We start from the raw sequence: 19,956 nt of genomic DNA, 5'->3' as shown, positions 1-19,956 counted from the left end.
CCTATATGTGGGTCAAGAAGCAACAGTGAGAATTGGACACAGAACCACTGATTGGTTCAAAATTGGGAAAGGAGTCCAGCAAGGCTGTATACTGTTGCACTGCCTATTTAACTTATATGCAGAGCACATCATGAGAAAGGCAGGGCTAGATGAATCAAAAGTTGGAATAAAGATTGCCAGGAGAAATATCAACAACCTAAGATATGCAGATGATACCACTCTAATGGCAGAAAGTGAAGAAGAACTAAAGAGCCTCTTGTTGCGGGTGAAGAAGGAGAGTGCAAAACTTGGGTTGAAACTTAACATTAAGAAAACCAAGATCATGGCATCCAGCCCTCTCAATTCCTGGCAAATAGATGGGGAAGAAATGGAGGTAGTGACAGATTTTATTTTCCTGGGCTCCAAGATCACCGCAGATGGGGACTGCAGCCAAGAAATTAAAAGATGCTTGCTCCTGGGGAGGAAAGCCATGGCAAGTCTAGACAGCACACTAAAAAAGCAGAGACATCATCCTGTCAACAAAAGTGCGTAAAGTCAAGGCTATGGTCTTCCCAGTTGCAATGTATGGCTGTGAAAGTTGGACCATAAGAAAGGCTGAGTGCCAAAGAATTGAGGCCTTTGAACTATGGTGCTGGAGAAGACTCCTGCGAGTCCCTTGGACTGCAAGGCGATCAAACCGGTCAGTCCTAGAGGAGATCAACCCTGACTGCTCTTTAGAAGGCCAGATCCTGAAGTTGAAACTCAAATACTTTGGCCACCTAATGAGAAGGAAGGACTCACTGGAGAAGAGCCTAATGCTGGGAAAGATTGAGGGCAATAGAAGAATGGGACGACAGAGAATGAGGTGGCTGGATGGAGTCACTGAAGCAGTAGGCGTGAGCTTAAATAGACTCCAGAAAATGGTAGAGGACAGGAAGGCCTGGAAGAATGTTGTACACGGGGTCGCGATGGGTCAGGCACGACTTCGCAGCTAACAACAACAATTTCTCAAGACTGATTTGGAAGAGGAAACATTAGCCATGTTTGTGTGGCAACAATGATGTACCCTTCCCCACTCTCACCCCCCCAAATACCTGATTTTAAAACAATGCAAAAATTGAGAAAATGGACAGAATTTACAAATGAAAAAATACTGATAAAGCAGCTTACAATAACAATTTCATTTTTAATTGAATTGATAAAAATTAAATTAGGACATTTTCCTATAAAGCTAAGATTATAAGAACTGTCACTGTATCAGCCAAAGTATAAATGCATTATTTAGTGATAGTAATTATACAGAAAGTAATTATACAGAAAGTAATTTACAGAAAGTAATTGAGATTGCTTGTTTGTCACCTAGTTTACTATTGAAAATATGTTGATCCCATTTGGAATTCAGAAATAGGGCTAATGATTTGTACACTACTATGTCTTCTTGTAATAACACCTTTCTATAAGAATGCCTGATAGCTGCTGATCATAAAATACACTCTTGCTTAAAAAAAGAAGTATGAGTAATCTTTCCAAAAATTAACAATTTTACCAAAACAAGATATAGATTTAGTTGGACATTATCTCAAAGAGTAGGCTCATATAAAAAACACTAGTAAGTAAAATACAGAATCAAGATGGCACCCTTACGGATAAACAATTGTGTCTTTTTGAATTTTGATAGCACAGACTAAACAGCATTTTTTTTGTTTTACTTACCGTATATACTTGAGTATAAGCCGACTCGAGTATAAGCCGAGACCCCTAATTTTACCCCCCAAAACTGGAAAAAGTTCTTGACTCAAGTATAAGCCGAGGCTGGGATCCACCGTTCTGCAAGCCTCCGCCGCTGGCGGAGGCTGGATCCGCCATTTTGCAAGCCTGAATACACAGGAATACCCTGTGTGGCCGCGGCTCTCGGGGAAGCCCTGGCTGTCCGCTTCCTCACTCCACGCTGCCATTCGGGGCCCGCGCGTTCCCCGGGCAAATCGCGGCGCCCAGCAGGCGAGGAAACACGCCCGCTCCAGTCGCCCCCCCCTTCCCTCAGGAGACGCGAAGCAAGTGACCGCCCGGAGCTTACCGAGGACTTGCGCGCGGCCGAGGCTTCGGTGCTTCCAGGATCACGCGCACCTCTCCCAAGCCGCCGCCGTCCGGAGACCTGCCGAAGTTTGGGGAGGTTTGGGGAGGTGCGCGCGCACCTCCCCAAACCTCGGCAGGTCTCTGGACCTCCGTGCCCTGCCTGCCTGCTTCTTTCCGCTGCCTGGCTGCCCTACGATGTAACCCGCTTCATGATCGAGTGCGACGCCTGCAAGGACTGGTTTCACGGCAGGAAGGGGATCTCTGCCCTAGAGCGGGAGGGGGGAGGGAAAGGGGGGGGGAGGAAAGGCCCGATCGCTTTGTGTTACCTGCCATGAAACCAGTCCTTGCAGGCGTCGCACTCGATCATGAAGCGGGTTACATCGTAGGGCAGCCAGGCAGCGGAAAGAAGCAGGCAGGCAGGGCGCGGAGGTCCGGAGACCTGCCGACGTTTGGGGAGGTTTGGGGAGGTGCGCGCGCACCTCCCCAAACTTCGGTAGGTCTCCGGACGGCGGTGGCTTGGGAGAGGTGCGCGCGATCCCTGAAGCACCAAAGCCTCGGCCGCGCACAAGTCCTCGGTAAGTTTTTTTGTTCACTGGAGTATAAGCCGAAGTGGAATTTTTCAGCCCAAAAAGTGGGCTGAAAAATTCGGCTTATACTCAAGTATATACGGTATATTTAATATTTCTAAACCACTCATCTCCCTCAAAGAGGACCTCTGGTGGTAATTATGGGTGACTTGTCTGGTCACTGACTGGCTGCCATGGTAGCCACAGCAAATCACAAAACTCTGTCTACCACAAGATGAATCAGCTTCCCAGGGCGCTCTCTACCTTACCAGAAGACTTTTTGCAGGGCTCAAGGCCTGGCTGCAAATAAGTAAGATGCTTGAGTTAGGCCTTTACTTTGTAGCATGTCAGCTTTGTAAAAAAATCATTGGCATGTCTACATTCTTCCAATTAACAGTATCTCATTTAAATTATAATTGGAGGAGCAGTGGGCTAATGCCTCCTTAAGTAACACCAGCTGCCTGCAATTAGTACAGGTTCGCATCCCACCAGGCTCAAGGTTGACTCAGCCTTCCATCCTTCCGAGGTAGGTAAAATGAGGACCCAGATTGTTGGGGGCAATTAAGCTGACTTTGTAATAATGCCGCTTGGGTGTGTGTGTGAAAGCCCTAATAAGCAGGCATATACATAGAATGAAGGCTACTGCTAAGCACATTGATTTGTGCTTTAGATTGTAAGCTGCCCTGAGTCTTCGGAGAAGGGCGGGATATAAATGGGATTTAAAAAAAATTATAATCTGCATTCCTGCATAAAATCAGTCATTTTGACCCTGGTATTACTATTGCTCTACATAGCTTACTGTATATCTTACCTGAGCAACATCTTCAAGCTTGTTCCATTTCACAGATAGCAACAGTTTTGGCAGGGATTGTGGAAAATTTTCACGACAGTCAAATCGTAATGTCCAAATGAGATCCATTTCATTTTCACACAGCTGGGATAAGGGATCCCTTTCCATGATCTCCTTTAGCTCAATGAAGAACTTTTTGCCACCACGACCCTAGAAGGTTGCATGTTGATAAATGTTCAAGCATACATTCTGTAAATTTTACATATGTATCAAAACAAGCAATGTACTGCTGCAAATGCCATGAGGCCATAACACATTCTTATTTTAGTGTAATTGTTTATCAAATCACATTCTTTTTACAAGTTTCATATACATCACAAATGCCAAAATTGTAGTTCATAAAATATGCACCTCTCAAGGAAGACCACTAAGAGGCAGTATTGCTATTTTACTATTTCATTTGGGTAATATTTCTGCTGAAATGAATTTGAATTTAAAATTCAAAAAATAGATAAAAGCAAAACATATTATTTAAAGGTAAATGTACAGATTAAAGGAGAGTGAAGCTTGCTATATGAAGTCAACATCCAACAGAACTTTTGATATTTACATTTGAGCACTGTTTTAAAAATAGAAACATTTTAGAGATTATTTTTCCCACAGTACAATATTCAAACATACAACATAAACAATTAAACCCAGTAAAGAGTAAAAAAAACTGAAAGTTTTTAAACATGTTTCTAACTTGCCTTTTATCATATGTAGACTAATGTAGAATATTTATAGACATTTGATTTTTTGTGCGTTTATCTTTGATCTTAATGCTTTAATTTTTTCCCCTTTAAAAACTGTAGTCTAGGTTAGTATTTCTCAACTTTAACAACTTTAGGTTGTGTGGACTTCAACAACTCCCATAATTCCCCATCCAGTATTGCTATTTATTGATATTTATAGTTGCTTTGCTGCATTTTGCCATTACTGCATATTCTCCCAAGTTTAAATTCCCGGTCTGATATCTTTGGTAATTTTATCTACCGGTACTTTCCAATGCTGTGTTAAATTTATTCTTACTGCCGTGAACCTGTAATAAATTGTGATTTTTTTTGTTGCTTTAATCTGGAATTATGCCTAGTGCACTAAGTCTTCTCTTGAGCTTTTGTGGCCTATCTAATGTGGTAAAAAGGAATGTAGATGCATCCACTTAGGCTCTTATTTACCCACAATGTGCCATGTTGTCTTGTATTCAAGTTATGTTTATTTAAATAAACCAACTTCAAAACATGATATCCAAATCTCAGCCAATTCCAATTCCTGGCTCAACTGACTTAGAAAGCTATGGATAATAAAAAGCTAAATAAAAATTTAAGGGTAATAAAAATAACAGGGGAAGAAAGGAGCAAGGAATGTAAATGTCCTTGCAAAAGACAATAACTCATTCACATATCAGGAAATTAAAGTGCAGTGCTATGTTCAAATCTGATTGATTTAAAATCATTTCTTTTCTGACTACTCCATATAAAACACATAGACTATTGTCTAGTAATAAAGCTGCAACAATCAAAACATAGTGCTTTCAGAACAGTTAGTATAGAATAAATATTTAAGTCAAAACATTCTACTGAGACAATAAATGTTATCTTACACTATTAAAAGCTTTAATAATTCTAAATATTAAATCTATAGAAAATCACGATAAAACTATTCATACTTTTAAGAATTAATTTACTCTCATTTTCAGATATGTTCACAATTTCTCGTACACTTCACAATATTTAGTGGGCTGCTAATGAGCAGTGTTTTTATGCATTTTACAAGAAATATAATTTTGAAAGAATATCATGATTTAACTAAATTATTTCTGAATACTAGTATTTAGCACATGGTAAAGCAAATACATAAAATAAATACGTTCTGTTTTAAATGGGGAATGGCAATTATTTCATCTTTGATACTTACTGCCATGCCAGAGCAATCACTGTTCCTTGCAATCTCAGCTGCTTTTTCAAGTATCTGTAGAAAACGTAACTCATGTTAAGAAATTTAAGTTTAAATTTAAAATTTACTGCCCACAGACACACACACATACAACTGAACTAGACCAGACAATATTAGAATTAAAGAGTAAAGAACTAGTTTTCTATGTAGCCTGATAAATGGCAAGTGCATGCAAGGAAACGAATGTTATTTACATTGCTCTTTCTGTCCTTGTTCAGGTACAAAATCTACATTTTATACCATCCTATTTTAACATGAATCAGGTTCCATTGTTTCATTGTAAGAAAATTCACTGTACCAACAATAAACACAGCTCTGTAACAAAACTTAAATACTAAAAGAAGAATTCAGACCTTGAAGTTGCACATTAGTGAATATTTCAGATCTATGCTAGCTGGAATCATGCGGTCATTTTTAATTAAAGGAGAAGGAAGCTTATACTGGGTTTGCCCATTAGCCCTTCCAGCTCAATATCTTTGCAAAAAAAACCCCTCTACCTTACATCCAGGAATTTTTACCCAGATCTATCTAGGGATGCCAAAGATTCAACTTGAGATATGTGAAATGCAAGGTTCTACTGGGGACAGGTTTATGACAAAAAGAATTTTAATCTCAAATTCCTCATGATTTCAAACTCTCAGTTCAGTATTTCTAGCAGTAGTTGGTAACAGAAAGAGTGAAAGAATGAAGAATGAAAATAGGCATCAAACTGGCCCAAATTCCATACTAATACCCAATCCAGAGTGCGCAAATTCCATACTTATATCCAAGCAATGTTCCATTTGTGCTTATGGAAATGGAGCTGTGCACATGCCGACCACTCACACAGAACATCCTCTCTCCACGCACCCCCCTCCCGGCCAGGCTACCACGCTGGAAAGATTGGGGACTGCTGCTTTAGGCAACTATTTATGCAACTTGTCAATTTAAAGTTTCCAAGTTGAACCTATAGCATTATTTAATTTTTCAGCTACTTCCACGGACAATTTAAAATATATGTTTATATCCCCCAACATGTGGGAGGAACAAAATATACTTTCTGTCCAAAGATACTGTAGATTCAAATGATCTGCACCACATCTTACATGTTTTCAGTAACAGTGGATTTACATGATTTCCCTCACATAATGAAACATACAGAGATTCTGCAGCCACACAGTAGAATATCTGCAGGATATGCTCACCTATATACACAGAAAGAACTTGTATTCAACCTACGTTTTGAAGACCATCTCACAGATTTAAAACTGAAGTGACTATTGAGTCCATGTGATCTCTGAGCTTGGTTGTTTTCTTGCAGATCATTTTGTTAGGTAAGATCTTCAGTGCTAGAAGAAAGTGGAGTTTGCTCTGTTTATATACAGTGGCTTGCCCTGGCAGAGTTGATGGGGGTGTTGTTTTTTTCTTGGTATTTCTTTGATTAGGCTGTTGTTTTACTGCTTGATTGTCTGGTATTAATCCTTGTGTTAATTTCTGTTTATCTGAATATTGATTGCTGGTTAGGTGATGTTTTGGTCTTTTTTTAAAGATTTTTTTTATTGTACCTTGAATGTTGTATAAATGTTGTCTATGTGCTTGTTGATGGCTGATTTGAGTGGCAAGCTTCCAGGAATTCCCTATCAGTTTTGGATTTAGTTTGGTCTAGGATGCTGAGTTTCCCAGCTGAAACTATGATTAAATCTGTTGGTGTGCTGTGAAATTAAGGATTTTTCATTGTGTGTTCTGACTGCTAGTTGATGTTCATGGGTACGCTCTGCTATTCTTCTGTCTTTCTTGCATAGTGGCTGGTACAGATTTTATTCTGTATGTTGCAGATGACTCCTATCTTTTCTTTTCCTTGGGCTATTGGGTCTTTTGTTTTACCGAAGATGTTGTAGAGGAATTTAGTTCGTTTGTGTGCTAGTGATGCGGTGTGGTTGCAATAGCCTGTTAATTATTTTTTATAAGTTTTTGATGTATAGTAGCATTATCTTTCTCATAGCTTGTGGTGGTTGTGCTGTAGTGGGTTGAGTAGTCAGGTACTTTTTGATAAAGTTGTGTAGGTATCCTTTTTGTTAGAAGATATTTTTTAGATGATCTGTTTCCTTTTTCTGGTGTCCTGGGTTGCTGCTGTGCTTTTGCGCTCATGGGAGGTTGAGTTGTTACTTTGGTAGTAGATCACTAAATAAGTGTGGGTGGTTTCTCCCTTAAAGTTATTTTTCTAATTTGCCACCATTTCTCCTGCTAACGAGGTCATCCATAAAGGGCCGTGCATTGTTATCTTTTTTCCATATGAATTTTATTTCTTTGAAGATGTTGTAGATTGCTTTATGTCTTCCTTAGTTTTTCTTTTTTATTATGACAAAACTGTTGTCCACATATCAGATTCATACTTTTGGTTGAATGCATGGGAGTGTTTTGGTTTGAGTCCTTAAAGAGCCACATGGTATCATGAGTGTTCCTGTGATTTATTGATATATAATTTCAACTGTACTGAAAATAGGTAGTGAGGTAGAGGTTGATCAGGTCTATGGTTCTGGGCATGTTAATCTTAGCGTACTTGGTTATTTGGGGTGTGTTGTATAGTAGTGCTGTCAGGATTCCACTGCCCCCCCCAGTTCTGAATCTATAGATTGTAAGGAGTGTTGTGACATCAAATGAAACCACCATCTTACCTTCTATATTAGGTCTTTGATTTTCTGGAGTCATTGTAGTGGGGAGTTGATAGAATATTTGCTCACCTCTGTGAAATGTCCAAGCTTTTTTGTGAGTTCTTTAGCTATGTGGTAAGTTCCCTGGTAACAATACAATTGGACAAAGAGGTATGTTGGGCTTGTGTATTTTGGGGCACTGGTGTGGAAGTGAAAGCGTAGGCAAAAATTAAATGATACCTTACCTTATCAAAAGGGGGGTAATAAATAGGACATTTTGAATATTCTTGAAATCTGATTTGCAAAGTTGTTGCATTTTCAGTGTATGGGTTAGTCTGTACCGTTCCCATTGGATTCAACATTTCTTCAAGTTCATCTAGATAACCAGAATAATACATATTTTGTTTAACTACACATTTTGTTTAATTTAAGGGCATTACATCTGTAAATACAGAAACATATTTCAAGATCTTCATGACTATATTTCCACTGCTAAATATAATTTTTATAATCAGAGGTAGCTTACTTTAACTGAGTTGCTTCTATGAGGGCCAGGAGATCATTGAACAACCTTCAAAGAAACAGAAACCCAATATATTTCCACATAAACTAATGGACATTTTAAAGTAATTGGAGGTTATATGGAAATGTAAATAATCTGAACACAGGTGAATAGAAGGATGAAACATTCTGACCATAAAATATCTTATTCTGACTTCACTGGAAATGTTCCAACGTCAAAATATTCTATATGACATTACGGTAAGTGGTCCAAAGTCAAAATAGTTACTCCTCTATTTCACAGGGTGGGTTTTGTTTTGTTTTTTGAGGCTGAGTCACTTGTGTTACAATCAGAATGGGATGTTTCAAAATTGGAATGTTATCTGCCTTAAAATCTTTTGTATGCCTGTATTAAAATAAACACAGGTAGTATATTTATTCCATACATATTCATATTTCTCCATTCTTCATCTTACTCTTAAACAAAATATAATGACAAAGAAACAAGTTCTAAACTATTTTAATGAGGATGGAATCTTTAAGAGGTTTATTAGGGCAAGTAGAACTACTAAAAAGTAGTTCAGAACGTGAACTACAGTAAATGCAGCACATATGTGGATCAACTTTTAAACCTGATACATCTTTTCTTGAGAATGACACAGCAGCTACCCCTTCGCTTGCAAAGGTTAAGTATTAACATAGCCACCATAAAATATCCATCTCTTAACAGAGAAAGTTTCTACTACTGGTAGCCAAGTAGATGGGAAAGATTACACCTTAAGGAAAAGAGGTCTCTATTTGGGATTCATTCATTCATCTTTCCTGTCAGTATTTCATTATCAACAGTATTTTTTTTATAACTATACATTACGGATCTCCATCCTGTTCTCTAATATTGCCTTAATTGTAATCCATACTGCATGCCTTTCATTCCAGAGTAGCTGTTGTAGGCAGTCCCAGCAAATCAGCCACTCTGAAATCAAGGGAGGTTATGAAGCCCATATAGCAACTTCAGTCTCACCAGGAAATGATGACCAGCTGTGCAAGAGAAGGTCTCCAGTTTTCAACTGTCCTTTAAAATCAAATACCATAGTATTGACCCATGCCACAGGATAATGCTGTAAAGATAAAAGCAAATAATTTGAAAATTAAAACCAACAGGGTACAGTGACACTGAGACAAACAAATCCAAAGGTACAATCAATAGAAAAAAAAATGCTACTAATTCTGTTGCTGATAGTGAGAGGATCTTGGAAGACATTCAAGAGCAATATAGCTTGAACCATATTGGGGAAGGACATCAGGCACAAACTAAAGCAAACTTATTTTCCCACTCGTTGACCAGCCCTATTCTCCCAATGTTACCTACTATAAACGGTTATGAGGCTAAAAAGCTGATGAGCATAAACACTCCCTGACAGAAAAGATGCAAGTGTAAATAAATACATCCCCTTCATGGATTACTGCCTTGTCGTGGCGAAGGGGCTTGCGTAATTCAATGAACCTATGAGCTATGCCGTGCAGGGCCACCCAAGACGGAAAGGTCATAGCAGAGAGTTCTGACAAAACGTGATCCACTGGAGAAGGAAATGGCAAACCACTCCAGTATCTTTGCCATGAAAACCCTATGGACAGTACCAAAAGGCAAAACGATATGACGCTGGAAGATGAGCCCCTCAGGTCGGAAGGCGTCCAATATGCTACTGGGGAAGAGCAGAGGGCTAGTACTAGTAGCGCCAGAAAGAATGAAGCGACTGGGCCAAAGCCGAAAGGACGCTCAGCTGTTAATATGTCTGGTGGTGAAAGGAAAGTCCGATGCTGTAAAGATTCTTTCTCCATAGGAACCTGGAATGTAAGATCCATGAATCAAGGAAAGCTGGACGTGGTCAAACAAGAGATGGCAAGACTAAACATCGACATCTTAGGTATCAGCGAACTAAAATGGACAGGAATGGGTGAATTTAATTCAGATGACCATCAGGTATACTACTGCGGGCAAGAATCCCTCAGAAGAAATGGAGTAGCCTTCATAGTCAATAAAAAAATAGGAAAAGCAGTACTGGGATACAATCCTCAAAATGACAGAATGATCTCAGTTCGAATCCAAGGCAAACCATTCAATATCACAGTAGTCCAAGTCTATGCCCCAACCACCAGTGCTGAAGAGGATGAAATTGACCGGTTCTATGAAGCCCTACAGCACCTTATAGAACTAACACCCAAAAATGATGTCCTTATCATCATGGGGGATTGGAATGCTAAAGTAGGAAGCCAAAAGATAACTGGAATAACAGGCAAGTTTGGCCTTGGAGTACAAAATGAAGAAGGGCACAGGCTGATAGAATTTTGTCAAGAGAATACGATGGTCATAGCAAACACTCTTTTCCAACAACCCAAGAGACGGCTTTACACATGGACATCACCAGACGGTCAACACAGAAATCAGATTGACTATATGCTCTGCAGCCAAAGATGGAGAAGCTCTATACAGTCAGTAAAAACAAGACCAGGAGCTGACTGTGGCTCAGACCATGAGCTTCTTGTTGCAAAGTTTAGGCTTAAATTAAAGAAAGTAGGGAAAAGCGCTAGGCCAGTCAGTTATGAATTAAATCATATCCCTGTTGAATATACAGTAGAGGTGACAAATAGATTTAAGGAATTAGATCTGATAGACAGAGTACCTGAAGAACTATGGACAGAGGTTCGCAACATTGTACAAGAGGTAGCAACCAAAACCATCCCAAAGAAAAAGAAATGCAAGAAAGCAAAATGTCTGTCTGAGGAAGCTTTGCAAATAGCTGAGGAAAGGAGGGAAGCGAAAGGCAAGGGAGAAAAAGAAAGATACGCCCAATTGAATGCAGAATTCCAGAGAATAGCTAGAAGAGATAAGAATGCCTTCTTAAATGAACAGTGCAAAGAAATAGAAGAAAACAATAGAATAGGGAGGACCAGAGATCTTTTCAAGAAAATTGGAGAGATGAAGGGAACGTTTCATGCAAAAATGGGCATGATAAAGGACCAAAGTGGCAGGGACCTAACAGAGGCAGAAGAGATTAAGAAGAGGTGGCAAAATTACACAGAAGAACTACCGTATACAAGAATGAGCTTAACGTCCCTGATAATCACAATGAGTTGGTCACTGAACTCGAGCCAGACATCCTAGAATGTGAAGTGAAGTGGGCCTTAGAAAAGCTGAGCAACAACAAAGCTAGTGGAGGTGACAGTATTCCAGCTGAGCTATTCAAAATCTTAAAAGATGATGCAGTAAAAGTGCTACACTCAATTTGCCAGCAAATTTGGAAAACTCAACAGTGGCCACAGGATTGGAAAAGATCAGTTTACATTCCAATTCCAAAGAAAGGCAGTGCCAAAGAATGTTCAAACTATCGCACCATTGCACTCATTTCTCATGCTAGTAAAGTTATGCTTAAAATTCTACAAGCTAGACTCCAGCAGTATGTGGATCGAGAACTACCAGAAGTACAGGCAGGATTTCGAAGAGGCAGAGGAACTAGAGATCAAATTGCTAACATATGCTGGATCATGGAGAAAGCTAGAGAGTTCCAGAAAAACATCTACTTCTGCTTCATTGACTATGCTAAAGCCTTTGATTGTGTGGATCATAACAAACTGTGGCAAGTCCTTAAAGAGATGGGCATACCAGACCATCTTATTTGTCTCTTGAGAAACCTATATGCAGGCCAAGAAGCAACAGTGAGAACTGGACACGGAACCACTGATTGGTTCAAAATTGGGAAAGGAGTCCGGCAAGGCTGTATACTGTCGCCTTGCCTATTTAACTTATATGCAGAGCACATCATGAGAAAGGCAGGGCTAGATGAATCAAAAGTTGGAATTAAAATTGCCGGAAGAAACATCAACAACCTAAGATATGCAGATGATACCACTCTAATGGCAGAAAGTGAAGAGGAACTAAAGAGCCTCTTGTTGCGAGTGAAGAAGGAGAGTGCAAAACTTGGGTTGAAACTAAACATTAAGAAAACCAAGATCATGGCATCTGGCCCTCTCAATTCCTGGCAAATAGATGGGGAAGAAATGGAGGTAGTGACAGATTTTATTTTCCTGGGCTCCAAGATCACTGCAGATGGGGACTGTAGCCAAGAAATTAAAAGACGCTTGCTCCTGGGGAGGAAAGCCATGGCAAATCTAGACAGCACACTAAAAAGCAGAGACATCACCCTGTCAACAAAAGTGCGTATAGTCAAGGCTATGGTCTTCCCAGTTGCAATGTATGGCAGTGAAAGCTGGACCATAAGAAAGGCTGAGCGCCAAAGAATTGAAGCCTTTGAACTATGGTGCTGGAGAAGACTCCTGCGAGTCCCTTGGACTGCAAGGCGATCAAACCGGTCAGTCCTAGAGGAGATCAACCCTGACTGCTCTTTAGAAGGCCAGATCCTGAAGCTAAAACTCAAATACTTTGGCCACCTAATGAGAAGGAAGGACTCACTGGAGAAGAGCCTAATGCTGGGAAAGATTGAGGGCAATAGAAGAAGGGGACGACAGAGAATGAGGTGGCTGGATGGAGTCACTGAAGCAGTAGGCGTGAGCTTAAATGGACTCCAGAAGATGGTAGAGGACAGGAAGGCCTGGAGGAACATTGTCCATAGGGTCGCGATGGGTCGGACACGACTTCGCAACTAACAACAACAACAAATAAATACATAAACATTTACAACAAAATGTACAGAACTATCAGCTGGAGTGAACTTAAAGATGAATGATTCCAATAATTAATAAACATATTCAAGTTGATTATAGTTAAATTTTATACTTCATTAACATGCTAGAACAGTTTAACATTTGTTTTAAATTTAATCAGCCCAATAATTTATCTTTGCAGGATGAAATGCCTTTGTCTTTTCAGACTATAAAAACATTTTAGTGCATAAAACAAACATAAAACTGTTAAGATTAATGTTTATTACAGAACATATTAGGGAAGCTCTAGGGAATTCTAAACAAAATGTGAAGTGTTGAAATAACCTGAAACCTCAAACACCGTATTCTTATTTCAGTTCCAAAGTAGTCCTCGAACTGGAACTGGAACCAGAATTTCCATCACTAAGCAATGTGGTCATAAAATGTGACTACGTCACTTAGTGGCAGCAGTTCCTGTAGTCCTGTTTGCCATTGTTAACTGAATACTATGGCTGTTGTGCAAGGGAATTCCCTGATTACTACCCACAACCAAAGCCAATGAGGAAGCTGGCAGGAAGCTGCAATTCCCAGTTCCTCGGGCAGCTAAGTGGCTGCTACCAGGTGGGGGAGAGTGTATGGGTGGGGAAAACTTTCCCCAGCAACTTGCAATCTTCCCTGATGGCTTCCCCACTGACAATATGCAGAATGTTAGAAAAGGTTGCAATCGCATGATTGTGGGATGCTTGGCAACTGATTGGGTGAAGGGGTTGCTAAGCACCCTAGTTGTGACTGTGAGGGTGCTGGGATGAATTGGAACTCCATGGACAAGTCATAACTATAATTTGTTCAGAATCATTCTAACCTGGAACCATTGCTGACCAAATAAATGGTCATAGGTCAAGGACAACCTGCATATTCTGCCTTTGACAGTTTCCATCACAGCACATGGGAAGATTCTCCCTTTGTTTTATCTTCACAGTAACCACCCTGTGAGGTAGACCAGGCTGCAAGAAACAATGGCTGATTTGAAACAGCTTTTCAGGAGTTTAAATATCTTTGCATATACAGAGAGGGAGATAGAAACCTGCAATATCTACAGCCACACAGATATACATGAAGTAGCATCCCCTGCTGTGAACCGGATTGTGAAGAAGAAATTAAATGCATTCATTACCACTTTCCCAGCTTTCCTCATGGTCTGGTATTTGGATGGATTCAGGGCCTTGGCTGATTTTTTATTTTTCATTTTATCCATAACAGCATAAACCACAAAGCACAATCTGGCCATTCTCGGCAAGTCACAGACATTGATGTCAAATTCCAAGGGTTCATTCCAAACATGGTCATTTCTCCCTGCTATTTCTGAGCTTACAATAGGTTTACAAAGGAGTTCATTGCCATGGAAGAGGCCAGCCCTGATATGAACCTACAAGATACACGATAGAAAAGTACTTTAAAATATTGTACCAACTACACAAATAATACCAAGGATTATTAAAATACAAGTATGTACTTGAAAAAAACATGAAAAAGTGGCTTTTGTGCAATTGCTCTTAATGATATTACTGTATGCTGTATGCAAATAAAGTTTAAACAATTCTACTGTAAGGAGACAAATTTATTTTATGCAATTGTTAATTTACATTTTTAGAACAAGAATGGTTTAAAATAAACTCTCCATCTCTGTCGGCATTATCACAGCCAGGAAATGAACCAATATAGATTATACTTAAATAGGAGGAAGAGTATTAGGTAGGTTTGCCCATTTGAGTAGTTTATAAAAATAATCAAAGCAGGATATGTAAACAAACTGAAGTGTGGTACTTTAGATAAAACACTAACATAAGCAGAATAGTTATAAGATTTTAATGAAATGGAATTTAATCAGACATACAGATAGCCCTTGACCACAATTGATCCCAAATTTCCATTGCTAAGTAAGATAGTTGTTAAGTGAGTTTTGTCCCATTTTATGACCTTTTTGCCACAGTTATTCAGTTAGTAACGTGGGATTTACATTTACATTTGTACATTTACAAATGCAAATTTACATTTACATTGTTAAGTAAATTTGACTTATCCATTGACTTTGTCAGAAGGTCGCAAAAGGTGACCGACCACATGATCCCAGGACACTGCAACTGTCATAAATACATGACAATCGCCAAACATCTGAATTTTGATCAGGTGACTACAGGAATGTAAGTGTAAAAAATGTTTATGTCATTTTTTTCAGTTCCATTGTAACTTTGAATGGTCACTAAACAAATGGTAGTAAATCAAGGATTGCCTGTATATACCCTCTTAGTGGTGACAAATCTTTGTAAGTTGCGAGCATAACTGTACAAGACTTGAATAGGAAGAATGAACACACTGTATTAAATATTGACATATGAATAGAAATGAAAATCTAATCAGTGTCTGTTAGTGCTATCTGAAGCACAATCTAGTCCAGTTATCTGGGAAAAGTTTGAGCCTGTTGGCCCTGATGAAATAGACAGAGTCTTCAGTACTGTGAATTCACCTATCTGTGGTTTAAATTCCCTTATCTCCTAGTTGATTAAACTGTCCTGGGAAGTATTAGGGATTGGGTAAATGCTTCTCTGCATGAGATGAGGGAAACTCTATTTAGGGAGGGTTGTTGAGAAAAGCTTACAGCTCCAGAAGGGGCTGAAAGAAACAGATTATCTGAATCCTTTCTAGTCAGGATTCAGGGCTTGTTATAGACCTTAGGTAGCATGACTGCATTTGTTGATGACCACTGTTGGGGTTGTGATGAAGACAATACATCCTTCTTAGATATCCTTGAACTCTCTGTGGCATTTATGCTGAGGCAGCAGCTGTGAGTCCAGCAAGATGCACAGACTGCACACCACTCTTGAATTGGGAAAAGCAACCCTATCCAAGGTCAGAAATGAAATATCTCTACTTCTTAGTGACCCACAAGGTCACAGCCATTTGGTCTTGATGGGATGAGCTGGAGATGGTCCCTCCCTAGCCAAACCCAGACAGCCTAGAGACACTGAGACAGAACCTCAACAGCCTCATTTGCTGGCCTGGGAGGGGTCAAAAGATATAACTGGGTTCACATCATCTACTGCTTTCATGTAGAAAGGAGGGGGAGAAAGAGTAGAACCCTAAGGCATTCCACAAAGGGGGGGGCGAGAGAACATCCCTCTCCCCAACCAGCACTTACTGGAACCAGTCCTGGAGACAGGAAGAGAATCACCCTGGAATGGTGTCCCCAATACCTTGCCTGCAGAACTATCTCAGAAAGATACCATGGTGAACACTACTGAAAGCTATTGAGACACCAAGGAGCACAAGAGTGAATTAAAAAGTAACTGCTTTGTAAATCTACTCATACAAATTGAGCAGTTAAAAAAAAATCAATAAGCATGCAATAAAATACACCCTATATGGCTCTATGGTAGTTAAATATCACATTTATATGTTGTACTTGGGCATCACTCTATTTAAATTATTCAAAACAATTCATCTCTAAACTACTGAACATTAGTGTAATGGCATTTAACACAGCTCCGGATGGCTCCCGAACTTCGCTCTTTCCGCCGTGATCTGAAAACCTATTTATTTGAACAGACCGGCCTGGTTTAAAGGTTTGGGGTATTTTAATTATTTATTGTTAGGGCTTAATTAAATTTTACTTTTAACTTTTGTATGTAATGTTTTTATTGCCCTGTACACTGCCCTGAGTCCTTCGGGAGAAGGGCGGTATAGAAATTCAATTAAATAAATAAATAAATAAATAAATAAAACAATTATTTTAAAAGGATTGTTTTTTTTTCACAGGAAATGATGGTTCATTTCCTTTTATACTCACCACAGAAAAAATGTTTATGTATGACTGAATTTGAATTGTCCATAGTTTGTAAACTGAGTAACATGGAACATTAAATATCAAATAACACACTGATAAGTTATATCAACTTTTATCTGATAATTATGCACATAAATTAAATAATAACTCAAGTAGGATCATAATATACAAAACGTACTGGGATGAACAGGCAATGTATCTCTTGTACTGGAAAACAGTTACTTACTTTGGCAGTTTCTTCTGTATCCAATTTACTACCATTTACTAGCAAAATTTGAAAAGGCTGGCCAATCTCCCAGACACTTTGAGTCACCTGTGGTAGAAAGAAAACAGCACTGTGTGATTTTCATTCTTTTTAAGCAATTTATTTATTTATTTATTTATTTATTTATTTATTGAATTTCTATACCGCCCTTCTCCCGAAGGACTCAGGGCGGTGTACAGGGCAATAAAAGCATTACATACAAAAGTTAAAAATAAGATTAAATTAATTAAGCCCTAACAATAAATAATTAAAAATACCCCAAACCCTTAAACCAGGCCGGCCTGTTCAAATAAATAGGTTTTCAGATCACGGTGGAAAGAGCGAAGGTCGAGAGCCATCCGGAGCTCAACCGGTAATTGATTCCAAAGGGCTGGCACGCCCACAGAGAATGCTTTCCCACTGGGGGCCGCCAGCCGGCAGTCCCTGACCAATGGCACCCTGAGGAGGCCCTCTCTGTGGGAGTGCACAGGACGAAGGGAAGATGACGCCGGCAGCAGGTGCTCCCGTAAGTAATCCGGACCCATGCCATTTAGGGCTTTATAGGTTATCACCAGCAATGCATATATACATACAGAGTTCAAAATCTGTACACTAATAATACAATTTTAATTTGCAGAGCATCTGATAGGAATGGTTTTGGATAGAACGGAAGTAAGTGCCTGTCCAACACTGGACAGAAGTTCCAAGTGTTGAGAAAAGAAAGATCCACTCCGGAAGCCCTGAGTGACTGCAGAAAATCTACAGCCAATAAGCCCAAATCAGATATTATTTGTCCCAGGGAGCCCAGGAAGAAGTCTGGCATTAATGTAGTAATTCATCCCTCCAATTCAGGAACAGGAGAAAATGCAAAAATACCTGCTAGGATTCTTTTCAGAATCATTTCTGTTTTGTAAATAACATTTCAGTAGATTAGAACAGAAACATTAAACTGAAGTCATAAGTTCTGTTTACTGCAAAAGTTCTCACATTGTGGGTTGGGAATATTTCAATTTTTTTTAAAAAAAATGATCAGGCTTGTTCAGGCAAACTGGGATTGCTGTCAAGACTCCCTGAACAAGCCTAAAAGGAGCTTGTACAAGCAAAGCAGAGAGCAAAATCCTGAACAACGTCTGAGCCTTGACTAAGTCATGGGTGTAGCCATCAAAACTATGACAGCTGAAGCAGTTTTGTAGTCATGGTCACTTATTATTTTTGATTTAGTTTTATTCAAGAAAGACTCAAATATATTTTATTTTAAGGCACTCTAGAAGGGCGGGATATAAATGGAATTAAAATAAATTAAATTAATTAAATTAAATTAAATTAAATTAAATTAATAAAATAAAATAAAATAAAATAAAATAAAATAAAATAAAATAATAAAATAATAAAATAAATAAAAATTATAGTTTGAAAATCTCTGGATAGCAGCCAGCTTTTTTCTGACTGATTTTTCCCCTTAGGTCTAAAGCAATAATAGCCCCCACGCCGCTGCGCCCCCCCCAAATAGTAACATCCTGTTCACATATATACATGAAACTCACACGTGATTTTTTGGGTGGTAGAGGAAGAGGAAGATTATTTGACTTTCGATTTACTGCTGTTTCTATAGCGATCATTTCCTGTTCATACATTGTTTTAATTGTGCTGCATTCAATAAGTGTCAGCTGAGGAAGAGCTCTGTTTATTACACAACGATGGATATACTGAAAAAGAAAATCATATGATTATTTGGAAGTTCAAAATTACATAGAGCATTTCAAATAGGAATGTGCAGAGTCCCCAAGGGAGTTTGTGCTCCTTCCAGAGGACAGAATGTGAGCCCTGCAGCTACTGTAAAAGTTGTAATGGAAGCACGGAATTATTAAATGTAGATGACTGAATTTAATTAACTGCACTTAATTAACTTTAACCTAACCTTAAGAAAATGTTAATTTATATGTGAACTGTAACCATTGTATTTTAAATAAATTAAAATCACATTTAGCTGCCCAGAGTTGCTGGGAGCTAGGTGGCATATAAATTTAATAATTTTTTATTATTTTTACATGCGGTTAATAAATTATTATCTGTTCACAACAGTATGAAGCTACAGTTGCCAGTTCTTTAGCTTGTGTTGGCCTTTATATATATATATATATCAAGTTCTTCCCAAGATCCTAGGATGTCATAATGTATAGGCATGCTATTGTGTGGATCCAAACAGCGTGGCCTATTTCAATTGACAGATGGAAATTTTGTCTCTGCACTAATTTTCTAAGTGCCATTTAAGGTTTTTTTTGTTATAGCATCCAGTATATTGATAATCATTATTATTTTTAAACATATTAAAGGCATATACATTTAATGAATAATTAATGTTAGCTCATTCCAGTTATATATACTTTTATTTTGCTCAGATTTTGAAATGCAGTGACAGGTATACAGTCAAAAAACACAATATGCACTCCCATATATTAAAATATAATTAGGGTCAAAGAACCTCAGAAAATAAGAGTAAATTGGAAAAAGATTTATTATATTTTTATTAATTACCAATTAAGCAACACATTCAAAGTTTGCTGCCAACTCCTCTGATTTAAGTTTTTAAAAATGTTGATTGGGATATGTATAAAACTATATATTTCTTATTAATACAACAAAACTTTATATAAAATTCTTTCTGTAAGTCCATGTGT

At 38.6% G+C, this 19,956-nt stretch overlaps 1 protein-coding gene across 5 annotated transcripts in view; it reads right to left on the bottom strand.

The window, feature by feature from the left end:
• The window catches only part of PIK3CB (phosphatidylinositol-4,5-bisphosphate 3-kinase catalytic subunit beta), an 85,691-nt gene that overhangs the window by 32,081 nt on the left and 33,654 nt on the right, over window positions 1–19,956 (bottom strand). For 4 of the 5 annotated variants that reach the window (XM_081328912.1, XM_081328914.1, XM_081328913.1 and 1 more), the window contains exons 8-14: window positions 18,823–18,984; window positions 17,261–17,347; window positions 14,368–14,619; window positions 9,556–9,652; window positions 8,279–8,409; window positions 5,365–5,418; window positions 3,430–3,618 (exon numbers count right to left, since the gene is read on the bottom strand). In XM_081328912.1, coding sequence (XP_081185038.1) covers window positions 3,430–3,618; window positions 5,365–5,418; window positions 8,279–8,409; window positions 9,556–9,652; window positions 14,368–14,619; window positions 17,261–17,347; window positions 18,823–18,984 — 972 coding nt within the window. The remainder of the gene's footprint in view (window positions 1–3,429; window positions 3,619–5,364; window positions 5,419–8,278; window positions 8,410–9,555; window positions 9,653–14,367; window positions 14,620–17,260; window positions 17,348–18,822; window positions 18,985–19,956) is intronic. The other variant, XM_081328916.1, reaches the window with a different exon arrangement.

Source organism: Vipera berus, assembly GCF_964194415.1.
Source record: "Vipera berus genome assembly, chromosome: 5".
NCBI lineage: Eukaryota > Metazoa > Chordata > Lepidosauria > Squamata > Viperidae > Vipera > Vipera berus.
The sequence above is the reverse complement of the archived record's forward strand: the minus strand, read 5'-3'. Positions and strand labels throughout refer to the sequence as shown.